A 14,875-nucleotide genomic window follows, 5' to 3' on the forward strand; every position below is an offset into this window, starting at 1 on the left:
TTCAGACCCTTTGCTGTGACGCTCATTTATTATTAACTCAGGTGCTGTCCATTTCTTCTGATCATCCTTGAGATGGTTCTACACCTTCATTTGAGTCCAGCTGTTTGATTATACTGATTGGACTTGATTAGGAAAGCCACACACCAGTCTATATAAGATCTTACAGCTCACAATGCATGTCAGAGCAAATGAGAATCATGAAAGGAACTGTCTGTAGAGCTCAGAGACAGAATTGTGGTAAGGCACAGATCTGGCCAAGGTTACCTAAAAAATCTCTGCTGCACTAAAGTTCCTAAGAGCACAGTGGAAGATGTTTAGGACGACCAGAACTCTTCCTAGAGCTAAACTGAGCTATCAGGGGAGAAGAGACTTATTCAAACTTATATGTTTATAAATGTTTAGAAAAAACATATTCTCTCTGTAAAACAGAAATTGGGGGTAAAAAAAATATTACCATTGTATTAGAATGATGCTGGGGTGTCACGGTGGCACAGTGGGTAGCACGATCACCTCACAGCAAGAAGGTCGCTGGTTAAAGCCTTGGCTGGGTCAGTTGGCGTTTCTGTGTGGAGTTTGCATGTTCTCCCCTTGACCAAAGACATGCGGTACAGGTGAATTAAGATAGCTAAATTGGCCGTAGTGTGTGAATGTGAGATTATATGGGTATTTCCCAGTGTTCGGTTGTGGCCGGAAGGGCATCCGCTGTGTAAAACATATGCTGGATAAGTTGGCGGTTCATTCCGCTGTGGTGGCCCCTGATTAAAAAAGGGACTAAGCTGAAAATAAAATGAATGAATTATTAGAATGATGCTATTGTGATAGATTCATGCCTTAAAATAACGAGTATAACTCAACACCCTTGCCTCATGAATATGCAAATGAATCTCCACCTCCAGTCACTCACACCAGCTTTTACTACTTTCACTCAGACACATTGGACTCTATTTTAACGATCTAGTGGCAAAGTCTAAAGCGCAGGGCGCAAAATCATTAAGGGCGTGTCCGAATCCACCTTTTGCTGTTTTAAGGACGGAAAACTATGCTCTGTGCCACGACGCATGGTCTAACAAGGTTGTGCTTATTCTCTTAATGAGTTATGGGTGTGTTTTGAGAATAAATCAAACAGAGTCTCATATCCCAGACTTTCTTGGATTTTGTAAGTGGAAAAATCTAACGTTTCACTAGCGAGAAAACAGATAAACCGACCATCTGCAGGGCGAGGATAATGAACGAGCCTCCTCCAATCAGCCTTTACTTTCACTTTCTCTTTCGTGGATAAGGAAGCGTGTTGTGCGCCCAGACTACTTTGCCTACATAATCAATTTTATTTGTTAATTCGCAAAGATTTGTGTCAAAGCTATTTTTAAAATCAGTTCTAATTTCCAGCAAACGAATAAATGAACGATAATAACAAAGTGTGGTCAAACAACTGAGTTATATCCAAACAAATGTCCTATGCCTCATAGGGTCCAAAACCTGACAGGTGGACAAATCTAAGCGTGTTTTTAATAAAAACAAATATAAATATATATCTAATAAATACTACTACTACTACTACTACTACTACTATTATACAAAAGCAAGTTGTCGTGAATACACTGAAAAAAGCCCCCCAAGATAAATAATTTTTATATTTACGTAGAAAGTAATCATTTTTGTAATATTTTATTCCTTTCATTTTTTTTATTTGTAAAGATATTTGTGAATTGCACTACATCCAACACAATCTCACGGCAATTGGTAACTTTTTAATTTAGTGGCTAATTCATATGAATTTGTACGATCTAATTCGCACAATTTACTACGATTTGCTGATCCTCCAATGACGATTGGGTTTAGGGGTGGGGTTAGGTGCCACGCCTCCTTTTTAAAATCGTACAATTTTGTACGACTGAACTCGTACGAATTAGCCACTAAACTGACAAAACGTAAAATACTTGCGTTTTCTCGTGAGATCATCCTGCGTGTTTTAAGCAATGTGCAAGCGAGGCGTAAAAATAATCCGCTCTACGCTGGACTTTAGACCTGCTTTCAGCTAGTCTATTGTGCAGTCTATTTCAGTTTCTGAAAATAGCAATGCCCCAACAATGTGCCTTAATACACCTGCTTTCTAGACTTAAACACCCATGAGTCCAGAAAAGTGGTGCAAATGAATTTGCTATTTAAACAATGTGGTGGAAAATGGGAAAATTAAGCTAAATTAAGCTAGTCGCCTTATTGCACCGGGTGTATGATAGGGCCCATAATGGCAAAAATGTTTGATTTAATATGTTTAATCAAAAAATTTTGACAGACAAGAGGAAGGGTCAATTATGAGGACATATAACAGTGCAAGTTTCAGAAAAGTAATGCATTTTGCATTCAATTTTATAATATCAAACACTTAACAGTAATTGATATCATTCACTGTGTTATTAAAAATAGCTACTTTTTAACAATCCACACTTTGCTAATGATCTATTGGCCCTATTCTTTGCGTACGAGCAGGCGCAGCCACGTGAATATTTTTGGCTCGAGACTTCCGGTCTCATTTACTTCTGTTTTGGTTTTAGATGTTAAAACAGCTGGTTATGCTGCTTGATGTTTCAAACTGATGTTTTCTTATTATATTATTTTTCTTTGTCTGTATAGTCATGGACACACTTGTTTGTAGAGCAAATAGTTTGACCGTTTTCTGCTGTTTAATATTCCTAGTCATTTCTCCCATAGGCAACTGAATCTGTAGTCCTAAAACAATCGCAAAAACAAGCGCACTTCTACATTGAAGAAAAGCCATAGTTTGTCTTTAGGCCTTTTTAAATCACTAGATAGACATACTGTATAAATGATGACAAAAGCTGTTCAGCAAGTGGGCTAATTAGGTTAGTTCTGTCCTTGTACAGGTGTCTATAGTGTAGTTATTTAAGGATTGACTTGAGGCGTATTTAAATAAGAGCGCACAGAGGAACTCACAGAAAACGCCACACCACTGTCCTTGATACAGGCAAAGTTAAAGCCACCCTTTAATATATTTTTATAGTCAACCCCCCCGCCCCCCACCCCACTACAAACTGTCCTTCAAATTGAAGACTGACTATTCAGTTACACAACAGTGTTTTGGAGGCTGAACATAAAGATTCAAATTCAGATTTCAAAGTACAGATAGATAGATAGATAGATAGATAGATAGATAGATAGATAGATAGATAGATAGATAGATAGATAGATAGATAGATAGATAGATAGATAGATAGATAGATGGATGGATGGATGGATGGATGGATGGATGGATGGATGGATGGATGGATGGATGGATGGATGGATGGATGGATGGATGGATAGATAGATAGATTATTATATCTATAATAATAAATAATAATCTATGATTATTCTACTTTATCTAATCGCCATAGACAAGAATAATTTTTTTTTACAGTAGTGACTGCAGGTTAAAGGAAAATAGTGGAGTAAAAGTAGCAATAAAGCCCTAAAAATGTATTTAAGTGAAAGTAAAAGTACACATTTCTAAAATGACTTAGTAAAAGTACAATTCCTGAGCAAACCAACTCAATTATAGTCATTTGAGTATTTGCAATGTGTTACTTCGCACTGCTGATACAGGCTGCAATTACATTGTTGTCTAGACAGCACAATGATCTGTTACACACACATTCACAAGAGTCATGTTACAACAGACGATATAATCCTGGACATTAGACTTCAAACAGAGACGTTCCATTTCAGCGTATGCCATAACTTCTTACTTATGAATGAGCATTCGATAGTTGCTGGAAGCCAGTGATAATGGCTTATAAAGTGTATATTTTTTAACAAACATAATGATTTCACAAGGCATTCATTAACCTAATAAAGTTCTATCAGCCCGATCTCATGAGGACAATGTAAATATTTTGTATATTGTCAGAAAAATGGCTGATTTGTACAAATTCATGTGATTTAATTTGTACAAAAATGTATGATTTTTGAAAGGAAGTGTACGGTGTGCCCAAAGCCCAACCCTAAACCCAAATGTCATTGGTGGATGAGCAAATCATGTTAAAATGATTGAATGACATCCTATAAATTCATAAATTAGGCTCTAATTTTAAAAAGTTAGGAATTGCTGTGAGATTAAAGTTTCTTTCATGATGGATGGACGCTCTTTTTAAATTTTAATTTTATTTATTTATTTAAAAAAAAATTTTAAGCTTAAAAATTTCAGGAACCAGTCGCTGCCATTGCAAAGTCAGGAAGACCTGGGTCATTTTTTTATTCCTGATTGTGTTCGTCTGAAATGAAGCTAACTAGAATGACTTGAAGTTGAGTGAATTATGAGATCATTTTCATTTTTTGGAGTGAATTGCTCTTATAACTGACTAAAATATCTAAAAATGCAACTCAAAAAATATATAAATATAAAATGTACCTGTTTATAGAATTTTTTTAAAGCAATAAATAATTGTAAAATATAATTAGAAGAACTCAATCCAATAATAGGGTATAATGCATCTCAGTAATGCTAAATAATATTGATGTGTCAATGTGGATGGACATTTATTAAACGTATAGATCAAATACATAGATTTTCAGTCGATTTTTTTCATACATGAGATAGACAGCTGGGAAAAAAAAATATTTGTGAATGTTAGTGGATATAAAGAGTACAAATACAATCATTTTGAAAGTGTAAGAAAAACCCTCTGCTTTCCATGACAAGTCTCCATTACACTGTATATTCATTACAGTATATTCATAGACCGGAAGGTCTCTATCGCCACCTAGTGATCACTGAGTCAATAAGTCAGTTTTACTAACGTACTATATAGTATAAACTACTGGTCAAAAGTTTGGGGGTTTTTTTCATGTTTTTTTTTTTTAAATGATTCTGTTCATCAAGGCAGCGTTTATTACATGTAAAAAAATTGTTCAATTGTTCAATATTTATTAAAATTAAATAACTGCATTCTTGTTGAATGTCGTTTTAAATGAAATTATTACTCCAGTCATTATTGCTTTTATTACTTTTACCATTAATAATAATAATAATAAAATTAATTGTCGGTTAATTCCGCTATGGCGACCCCGGATTAATTAAGGGACTAAGCCGAAAAGAAAATTAATTAATTAATAATAATAATAATAATAATAATAATAATAATAATAATAAATATTAGAGTGATCGTGTGACTCTGAAGACTGGAGTAATAAAGCTGAAAATTTATCTTTAAAATCCCTAATAAATTATTATAATTAATATAAATTATTAAATTAATTATAATTAGTATAAATTATTAAATTAAATTAACTATTTTTGAACAGTTGTTTTATGATTTATAATTTGACAATTTGTACTGAATTTCTGATTCATTAAATGCAGCCTTGGTAAGCATGAGAAGCTTATTTTAAACCATTTAAAAATCATACTGACCCCAAACTTTTGACTGGTAGTGTATGTTTTGCTATATTTATCATACACCTCTCTATATTTTCACTGCAATGTGTGCGTATATATCATTTATTTATTTGTTTTAATTCAGGGAAAAGCAGAAGATAGTACTGACACTGGAGACGAGGCCAACATTGGTGGGAACAAACGTCTTGCTAGGACCTTCATGGGCAGCTTTTCCAAACGCAAGGTATTTTTCGATATACAGTTGAAGTCAGAATTATTAGCCCCCTTTTGAATTTTTTTTTTCTTTTTTTGATATTTCCCAAATTATGTTTAACAGAGCAAGGAAATTTTCACAGCATGTCTGATAATATTTTTTCTTCTGGAGAAAGTCTTATTTGTTTTATTTCGGCTAAAATAAAAGCATTTTTTTTTAGCATTTTAAGGTCAAAATTATTAGCCCCTTTAAGCTATATATTTTTTCAATAATCTACAGAACAAACCATCATTATACAATAACTTGCCTAATTACCCTAACCTGCCTAGTAAGCCTAATTAACCTAGTTAAACCTTTAAATGTCACTTTAAGCTGTATAGAAGTGTCTTTAAATACTATTTGACTAGATATTTTTCATGTCATCATGACAAAGATAAAATAAATCAGTTATTAGGAATGAGTTATGTTTAGAAATGTGCTGAAAAAAATCTTCTCTCCGTTAAACAGAAATTGGGGAAAAAATAAAACAGGGGAGATAATAATTCAGGGGGGCTAAAAAACATTCTTGTATGCAGTTGAATATATACCCTTATGTTAATTATTTATAGAAAAGCAGGTCACACTTTACAATAAGGTTGTATTAGTTTGTGTTACTGTAGCTAATTAATGTACTTACTATCATGAACAATACAGTATTTATTCATCTTTGTTAATGTTGGGTAATGGAAATAAAGTTGCTCATTGTCAGTTCATGTGGTCACACTTTACAATATGGTTTCAGTAGTTAACGTATTTACTAATCTGAACTAAGTATGAACGGTACTTGTACAACAATTATTAATATAGATAAACATTTATCAAGGCATTACCATCCAAAGTGATGCTTGTTAACATTAGTTAACGAACGAACAGCGAACTGCATTTTCATTTACTAACGTTAGCTAACATAAACAAATGCTGTAATAACTGCATTGTTCTTTGTTTGTTCATGTTAGTAAACTAATTAACATTCATGCATTAACTTATACAATCTTATTGGAAAGTGTTACCAATTATAAGTACTGTTCACTATTTGTTCATGTTGGTAAAAACATTAACTAATGAAACCTTATTATAAACTGTGACCGCATAATAAATGTGTATATCTGACTCTTTAGAATGCTTGACATTGACCTGTACTACATCTGTTTACTGTAGAAAAAGACTAGTAAAGTGAAGAAATCCTCCAGTTTTGAGGACACGGACACGGATCAGGAGAGTTCGAGCGGGGCATCTAAAGCACCAACACATCACAGCAGGTTCTGTTTGTTCTATAAAAACTATTTATACTTTTATTAAGAACAGTTCACCATATCTTGTCTTCAAAACAGCCATAAATGAACAGCTGACCCCAAAAATTAAAGTTATTTCATCATTTACTTCTTCTCAAATGATTTTATGAGTTTCTTACTTCTGTTGAACACTAAAGAAGATACTTTGAAGAATGCTGGTGCTGGCACCAATTGACTTTCCTAGTAGATGCTATTGAGGTAGAGTTGCTGCAGACGAAATTCCACCATATCCTCAAAGAAATTGTACAAAAACTAGTTCTGAAGTTACTTGAGTGTTTAACAAGCTTGCTGGAAGTCACCCTGCCCTCACCTCACGGCCATAAATGGGTGGGCTTTGGCATATAAACAATGGCCTTATGGTCATAATGGGCAAAAGGTTTGCTGAGAAAATACTACAAACCCCAACACCATTTTATCACCAACAGCTTGATCTTTTGATACAAGGCAAGATGGAGTCATGCTTTCATGTAGTTTTGCCAAATCCTGTACCAAATTCAGTGGTTGTAGTAGAAATTAAAATTCTATTTTTATATTTCTTAAAGCAACACTCCATTTTTTTTTCACAATAGGCTCATTTTACAACTCCCCCAGAGTTAAACGGTTGAGTTTGACCATTTTTGAGTCCATTCAGCCGATCTCTGGGTCTGGCAGCAGCACTTTTAGCTTAGCTTAGCATAGATCATTAAATTTAATTAGACCATTAGCATCTCGCTCCAAACATTTTGATAACTTTCCAATTTGAAGCTTGACTCTTCTGCAGTTACATTGTGTGCTAAGATGTAATGATATTATGCAGCACTGTTGCCTAGTTACTTATAGCTGGGGACTATTTTCAGGGGCGCGATAATATTATGGTGCCTGCTGCAGCCACGGTACAGCAGCAACATTCCTTGATTATTATACCAGAATGTGTACAGTTCCTAGAACTTTTGATTTTTCGTTGGTTAAAATTGATTTTTGAAATTTTTGAGCGAGATGCTAATGGTCTAATCTGATTCAATGATCTATGCTAAGCTAAGCTAAAAGTGTTCTTGCCAGACCCAGATTTTGGCTGAATGGATTCAAAAATGGTCAAACTCAAAGTGGAGTATTGTACAGTTTTGATGAGTCTGTTTGAATGTTGAGCCTCAGTGCTGCTTGTTAGATAACACATAACATCTGCTTCAAGGTTAGGTGTGTTGTGCAATCAGAAACTCGCTTCTGTAGGCCTTGGTTTGCAGAATACCTATTTGTTTAAACCATTCTGACCATTTCTCCCTGACCTCTAACTTCATCAAAACACTTTTATCCACATAACTTTTCTGAATTTATAACTTCTGTATATTTGATCATTCTTTGTAAATCCTGGAGATGGTTGTGTGTAAAAAATATCTGTAGATCAGCAGATTCCACTTTCGGAGCTTCTGCTTAAACTTCAGCAAATCATCTTGACTGCTTCTACATGCTTAATTGCATTCAGTTAGCCTCATGTGATGGGTTATTAGATATTATTTGCAGCACTGTCCAGTTGAAAAGCTGTACCTAATAAAGTGGCCAGTGTTCGTTTAGTCTTACACTGAATTAAATATTCTTTGCGGCTATCTCTTTCTAATCTACAGTATCTAATCTGTTTTAACAGGAAGAAAAAAACCATGAAGCTGTCAAGAGCCCTTTCTGATCTGGTATACATGAAATCTGTGGGAATGCCAGACTTTGAGTCTCAAGGTGAGAAGGACTTAAAATGTATCCAAATGGCCATATTTATTTAGACTTTAGAAAAATATGAATAATAGCTATATTAGTGTCTATTATAAGTTCACTCTTCAGTTCTGTTGCATTCTTCAAATCTTTTGTCTATATTTACAGCTAAAATATAGTTGACAGACTCCAATAATATTGCTGCTTAGTGACATTATCATTAAGAGCTGTGGTGCAATATGATTTTAAATATGGAATTATTTTTAAATAAATATTTTTCTTGATCTTTAAGAGGCATCAGGTCATTTTCAACAATTAAGAAATTGATTAGAAATCTTGTGGCGACCCTGGATTAATAAAGGGACTAAGCCGAAAAGAAAATGAATGAATTAGAAGTCTTTATTATAATTATTATCAAATTCAGCTTAGTTGTTTGTGTTGCTTAAAAATGGTGCAGCATTAACTTGTGCCCAAATTACATTTAATCAATTAAAAAACAAGATTTATGTGAACAATTTTAAATGTCTGTTTTTTTTACAATTACTTACAGTTTATATTTATTTCAAATAAATAAAGTGATTTTAGATTACTTTATTAACATTTCATTAAAGAGACACTCCACTTATTTTGAAAGCAGGCAAGTGTTCTAGAGCTAAACAGTTGAGTTTTACCATTTTTTTATCAATTTAGTCAATCTCCGGGTCTGGCAGAAGCACTTTTAGCTTAGCTTAGCATAAATCATTGAATCGGATTAGACCATTAGCATTTTACTCAAAAAATTCCAAAAAGTCTTGATTTATTTTCCTATTTAAAGCCTGTATCTTCTGTAGGTACATTATATACAAACGTTGACCAAAAATTAAAGGTTGCTTTTTTTCTATGCTGATATGGCTAGTAATTATACTCTCATTTTGGTGTAGTATTCACCATATTACACAGCACCTGAAAACACCCCCTGCTAGGTAACTAGGGCTGGGTTCTATTTCACTTTAAGATGTTTACTCTCAAGCTTCCTATCACTTGTTCCCTTAAGAGAATCTCCACTACCCTTTTAAAATGTGTTTCACTTCATCAAGTAGACAACCTTACATAGATATACCCTCGATCCCTCAGTTTTCAACTGCCAAGCACCTGTCAAGTTTCAAAAAGTCAAGCACCTATATATCCTAGAATGCAATAGATTATGATGTCAAAACATACATAATCAATGACATACATTCAAGGGAACGAGAAGGAGGGAAGTAAGAAAAAATAAAGGGCAAAAATAAGGTGCATAATAAAAATAAAACTATCGAAAGTCTTTTTTGAGTTTAAGTGAGATGCTAACGGTCTAATCAAATTCAATGATTTATGCTAAGCTAATCTAAAAGTGCTCCCGCCAGACTCCGAGTTCAACTCAATGAATTCAAAATTGGTAAAACTCAACTGACTAACTCTGGATGACTTGTAAAATGGGAGTATTCCTTTTAACAATAACATGTTCTTTTAACTTTAACATAATATTAACATCATATTTGCATAATTACTATAAAATAAAAAAAATGTCAGTCATAGTACATAATGTAACAACAAAAAGTCAAGCTTTAAATAGCAAAATTATTAAAATGGTTTTAAAAATTTTGAGTGACACGCTAATGGTCTAATCCAACCCAATGATTTATGCTAAGCTAAGCTAAAAGTGCTCCCGAACTATTCAAAACAGTTTAGTTTCCAAGTTCTCAAGAGTTTAGTGCATTCCATTTAAACCTATTCAGATGTTCCACCAGTAGTGGACGCCTATTTTACATAATCAATGACATACATCCAAGGGAACGAGACAGAGGGAAGTTAGCGAGTGAAGGGCATAAACAATTGGACTGGAATGCAGCCTAACATGAGTGGTAATAGTTGGATAGGTGCATAATAGTAATAAAATTATCGAAAGTCTTTTTTGAGTTTAAATGAGATGCTAATGGTCTAATCAAATGTAATGATTTATGCTAAGCTAAGCTAAATGTGCTCCCAGCAGACTCCCGAGTTCAACTCAATGGATTCAAAATCGATAAAACTCAACTGTTTAACTATGGGTGACTTGTAAAATGGGCCTATTTCTTTTAACAATAACGTGTTCTTTTACCATTAACATAATATTAGCATCATATATGCATAATTATTAGAAAATACCCATTTTTTTTGTTTTGTCAGTCTTAGTACATAATGTAACTACAAAAAAGTCAAGCTTTAAATAGAAAAATTATTAAAATGATTAAAAAAATTTGAGTGACACCCTAACGGTCTAATCCAACTCAATGATTTATGCTAAGCTAAGTGGATAAAACTCAACTGTTTAACTCTACAGTAAGTGACTTGTAAAATGACTTATAAAATATTTTCTTTAATGTGTTCTCTTAACATTGACATCTGTAAATTCTATCTCACGCATGCATGTGTGTTTGTTGGCAGGTGTCACTTGGCAGGTGTCGTCGATGAGCGAGACCAAGGCTCATCAGTTAATCCAGCAGAAGCCGGTGCCGTTCATGCGGTTCAACCAGCGGCAGCTCTCTCGCATCTACCCATCTCCTTACCGTGTGGATTCCAGCAACTTCAACCCACAGCCCTTCTGGAACGCTGGCTGCCATCTGGGTACGCCAGTCCACCCACAGACAAATGTTTATGTTTATCAGAGAGACCGTGAATAAACAGAAGTCTGAAGCATACTGGCAACCTGCTGCTCATTATTATCGAAGACACAACTAGATTTACTAATGACTCATTATAGAACATATGATTTCAAAAGCTGGAATGGTCCTTGATGATATACAGATAAAGTCAGAATTATTAGCCCTCCTGAATTATAAGCTCCCCCTGTATGTTTTCTATTTAACGGAAAGATTTTTTTAAATGCATTTCTAAACAATAATAGTTTTAATAACTCATTTCTAATAACTGATTACTTTAACTTTGCCATGATCGTTTGTCATCAGTTCTCATGAGCTTCAGCTGTGTGTTTGGTCAGTGGTGATCTGGAACTGGTGTGTGTGAAGTGCACGATGGAAAACGTAGTTCAGTGGCAGATGAGTGCCCTATAGTGATGACAGTACATAATATTTGACTCGATATTTTTCAAGACACTTGTATTCAGTTTAAAGTGTCATTTAAAGGCTTAATTATGTTACGTTTGGGTAATTAGGCAAGTCATTGTATAACGATGGCTTTTTTATGTAGACAATCAAAAATAAATATTGCCTAAGGAGGCTAATAATTTCGACCTTAAAATGGTTTTTAAATAATTAAAAACTTTTTTTATTCTAGCCGAAATAAAACAAATAAGACTTTCTCCAGAAGAAAAAATATTATAGGATATACTATGAAAATTTCCTTGCTCTGTTAAACATCATTTGGAAAATATATGAAAAAAAAAAATCACAGGAGGGCTAATAATTTTGACTGTGTGATTTAATGGTCATTGATATATTATTGATTAGTGTCATTGGGTTTTGATGTTTTTTTTTGTGCAGTTGCGCTGAATTACCAGTCAGAGGGAAGAGTGCTGCAGCTCAACAGAGCCAAGTTTTATTGCAATGGCAACTGTGGTTACATTCAGAAGCCTGGCTGCTTGTGTGAAGGTCAGTATACCCATTTGCTTGCTTCTCCCAACCTCCCTATTTTATCGGTATTGTATGTCTGAGTTATGTGTAATACATCTTCTTGCTTTATATTTTGTTCTATTTTATTAGAGCATTGGTTCATATGATTATTTATAATCAATCCTTATTTTATTTTATTATATTTTTTTTATATAAAATATTTTATAACAAACTTATTAGCTGCCTACCCAGCAGGCACAGGATGTCAGCATGACGTCAGTTTGACGTTGTACCCCAACGTCGTGGGGACATTGCATTTTGTTTGGAAAAGAAATTCTGGTTAACGTCAGACCAATGTCAATGTCCTTCATCCAACCTAAAATCAAGCAAATTTCAACATCTAATGATGTTACAGCTTGCTGTTGTGTTGACGTTACCACTATGACGTCTATCAGACGTTGGATTCTGGTTGCCATACCTGACGAATAAATGTTAGTATTTGACATCAATATGACGTTGGTTTAAGATGTTGGCTTGACGTTAGATTTTTGGTCACTTTCCAACACAACCTAAAATCAACCAAATATTAACCTCTAATGATGTTACAGCTTGACGTTGTGTGGACGTTACCCCTTTGACGTCTATCAGACGTTGGATTCTGGTTGCCATACCTGACAAATAAATGTCAGTATTTGACATCAATATGACGTTGGTTTAAGATGTTGGCTTGACGTTAGATTTTTGGTCACTTTCCAACACAACCTAAAATCAACCAAATATCAACCTTTAATGATGTTACAGCTTGACGTTATGTGGACGTTACCACTTTGACGTCTATCAGACGTTGAATTTTGATTGCCATACCTGACGAATAAATGTCAGTATTTAACGTCAATATAACATTAACCAAATATCCACGTCATTTGATGTCATTATTGGACATCAAAATAACGTTGTCCTTAGACACTTGCTAAACATTGAATTTTGGTCACCTGATGTCACGACCTTAATCTAACCTAATATTTATGTCTTATGACATTGTGTGCCTGCTGGGCAATATTAAGATATTGGCTGCTTATTACTACCTATAAAGTACCTATTGTGCATGATCTTATTTTAAATCCCTAATCCTACACCGTTATATCTTAATAGCTAATAATGAGCGGCAAATTAGGAGTTTATTGGAATATCTTTTTCATTATTTTTTGCATTTATTTTATTTAGTTTTTTTACTTATTAAGTACACATTCTGCATGATCTTTTGTTTTAGTTTATTTTAACTACTAATTATTTTATTTTGGAGAAAAACTTCAGTTTAAGTACCAATTCTCACTGTTAAATAGTCATTACTTGCCTATTATTAAACTTTTAGCTGTTTATTTGTTATTTGTTATAACATATTCTGCATGATTCAATCTTTATTTTATTTTATTTTATTTTATTTTATTTTATTTTATTTTATTTTATTTTATTTTATTTTATTTTATTTTATTTTATTTTATTTTATTTTATTTTATTTTATTTTGGGAGAATGTTAATCAGTGTTTCTGCAGACTGTTTTTATCAAGTGTGATTATAAAAAGACAGAATTAATACATTTTTACCAGTGGAGGCTAGCTATATTCACACCCCTCATAACAGTGATTTTTGCATAATAGGTCCCCTTTAAAAGTTGCGATTGACCAATCAGAATCAAGCATAAGTGAGAGCTGTGTAATAAATAATTTAGCTTAAGTTAATGAATCAATAAATTGGGCAAATCAAGTGGATAAATGCAATATTTGCATTTCAAAAAAGACTTTTTAATGCCAAAGGACATCAGTAAATCAAGTCAAAGTTAGACATCCAAACCCAAGCAAGCCAAATTTGGAATGATGTCATGAATTCTTAAAATGAGTTTTGAATATGACATTTTTAAATATTCTGTACTCTTTGTTCTTGCAGGTTCCTTTAATCCAGTAGCTGAGGATCCTTTGCCAGGTCGATTGAAAAAGCAATTGATTCTTAAGGTCATCAGTGGCCAGCAATTACCCAAACCCAAAGACTCCATGCTGGGTGACAGAGGAGAGGTAAAGCAAACCTTCAGCAGTCAACTTAAACAAACCTTACTCGGTCAACTTCTAATTGTTCTCTCAGCAATAAAAAAAATTTAATTTGTATTCAAACTGTAAGTAGAAAACAAGCAAAATGACAAAAAAATATGTTTTCAACCCCATTATAACCAGAATTGAACACTATTTCAAACATGACTGGATTGCAACATTGCAAGCAAGCAATACATCCAAAAAATACAAAATAATTCTGGATTTTTCAGCAAATCCATAATAATTTAAAATAAGTTTGCCTATAAACTTTGGCTCTAAAACTTTATTTATTTATTTATAATCTTATTTATAATTTATTTATTTATATTTACCTTTATTTTTATAAATGTATTATTATTTTATTATTTTTTTAACGCAGCAGGCTTCTTAAGCACACATATTTTAGAGTCATAACAAAAAGGAGCCAAATGGAAATGTATCAAACTGATCAAAGTTTGCTCATGATTGAGAGTATTTGAGATTATTTACAATGCATTAAACATACATTATGTACTGTACTGTATATACATCTTCGGTGAGGAATAATGAAGTGGTCTATGTTTTATCCATTAGGATTTGAATGAATTGTGAAAAGTATAAGAATTCTTTCAATCACTGGTCTTCTGACAATA

The 14,875-nt window shown here is 33.4% G+C and overlaps 1 protein-coding gene across 1 annotated transcript in view; it reads left to right on the forward strand.

Moving 5' to 3' along the window:
* The window catches only part of plch2a (phospholipase C, eta 2a), a 305,581-nt gene that overhangs the window by 271,925 nt on the left and 18,781 nt on the right, over positions 1-14,875 (forward strand). The window contains exons 12-17 of the mRNA XM_056463103.1: positions 5,517-5,615; positions 6,783-6,883; positions 8,535-8,620; positions 11,036-11,215; positions 12,091-12,198; positions 14,104-14,228. Of these exons, the coding sequence (XP_056319078.1) occupies positions 5,517-5,615; positions 6,783-6,883; positions 8,535-8,620; positions 11,036-11,215; positions 12,091-12,198; positions 14,104-14,228 (699 nt within the window). The remainder of the gene's footprint in view (positions 1-5,516; positions 5,616-6,782; positions 6,884-8,534; positions 8,621-11,035; positions 11,216-12,090; positions 12,199-14,103; positions 14,229-14,875) is intronic.

The sequence above is a fragment of the Danio aesculapii genome, chromosome 8 (genome assembly GCF_903798145.1).
Source record: "Danio aesculapii chromosome 8, fDanAes4.1, whole genome shotgun sequence".
NCBI classification, from domain to species: domain Eukaryota; kingdom Metazoa; phylum Chordata; class Actinopteri; order Cypriniformes; family Danionidae; genus Danio; species Danio aesculapii.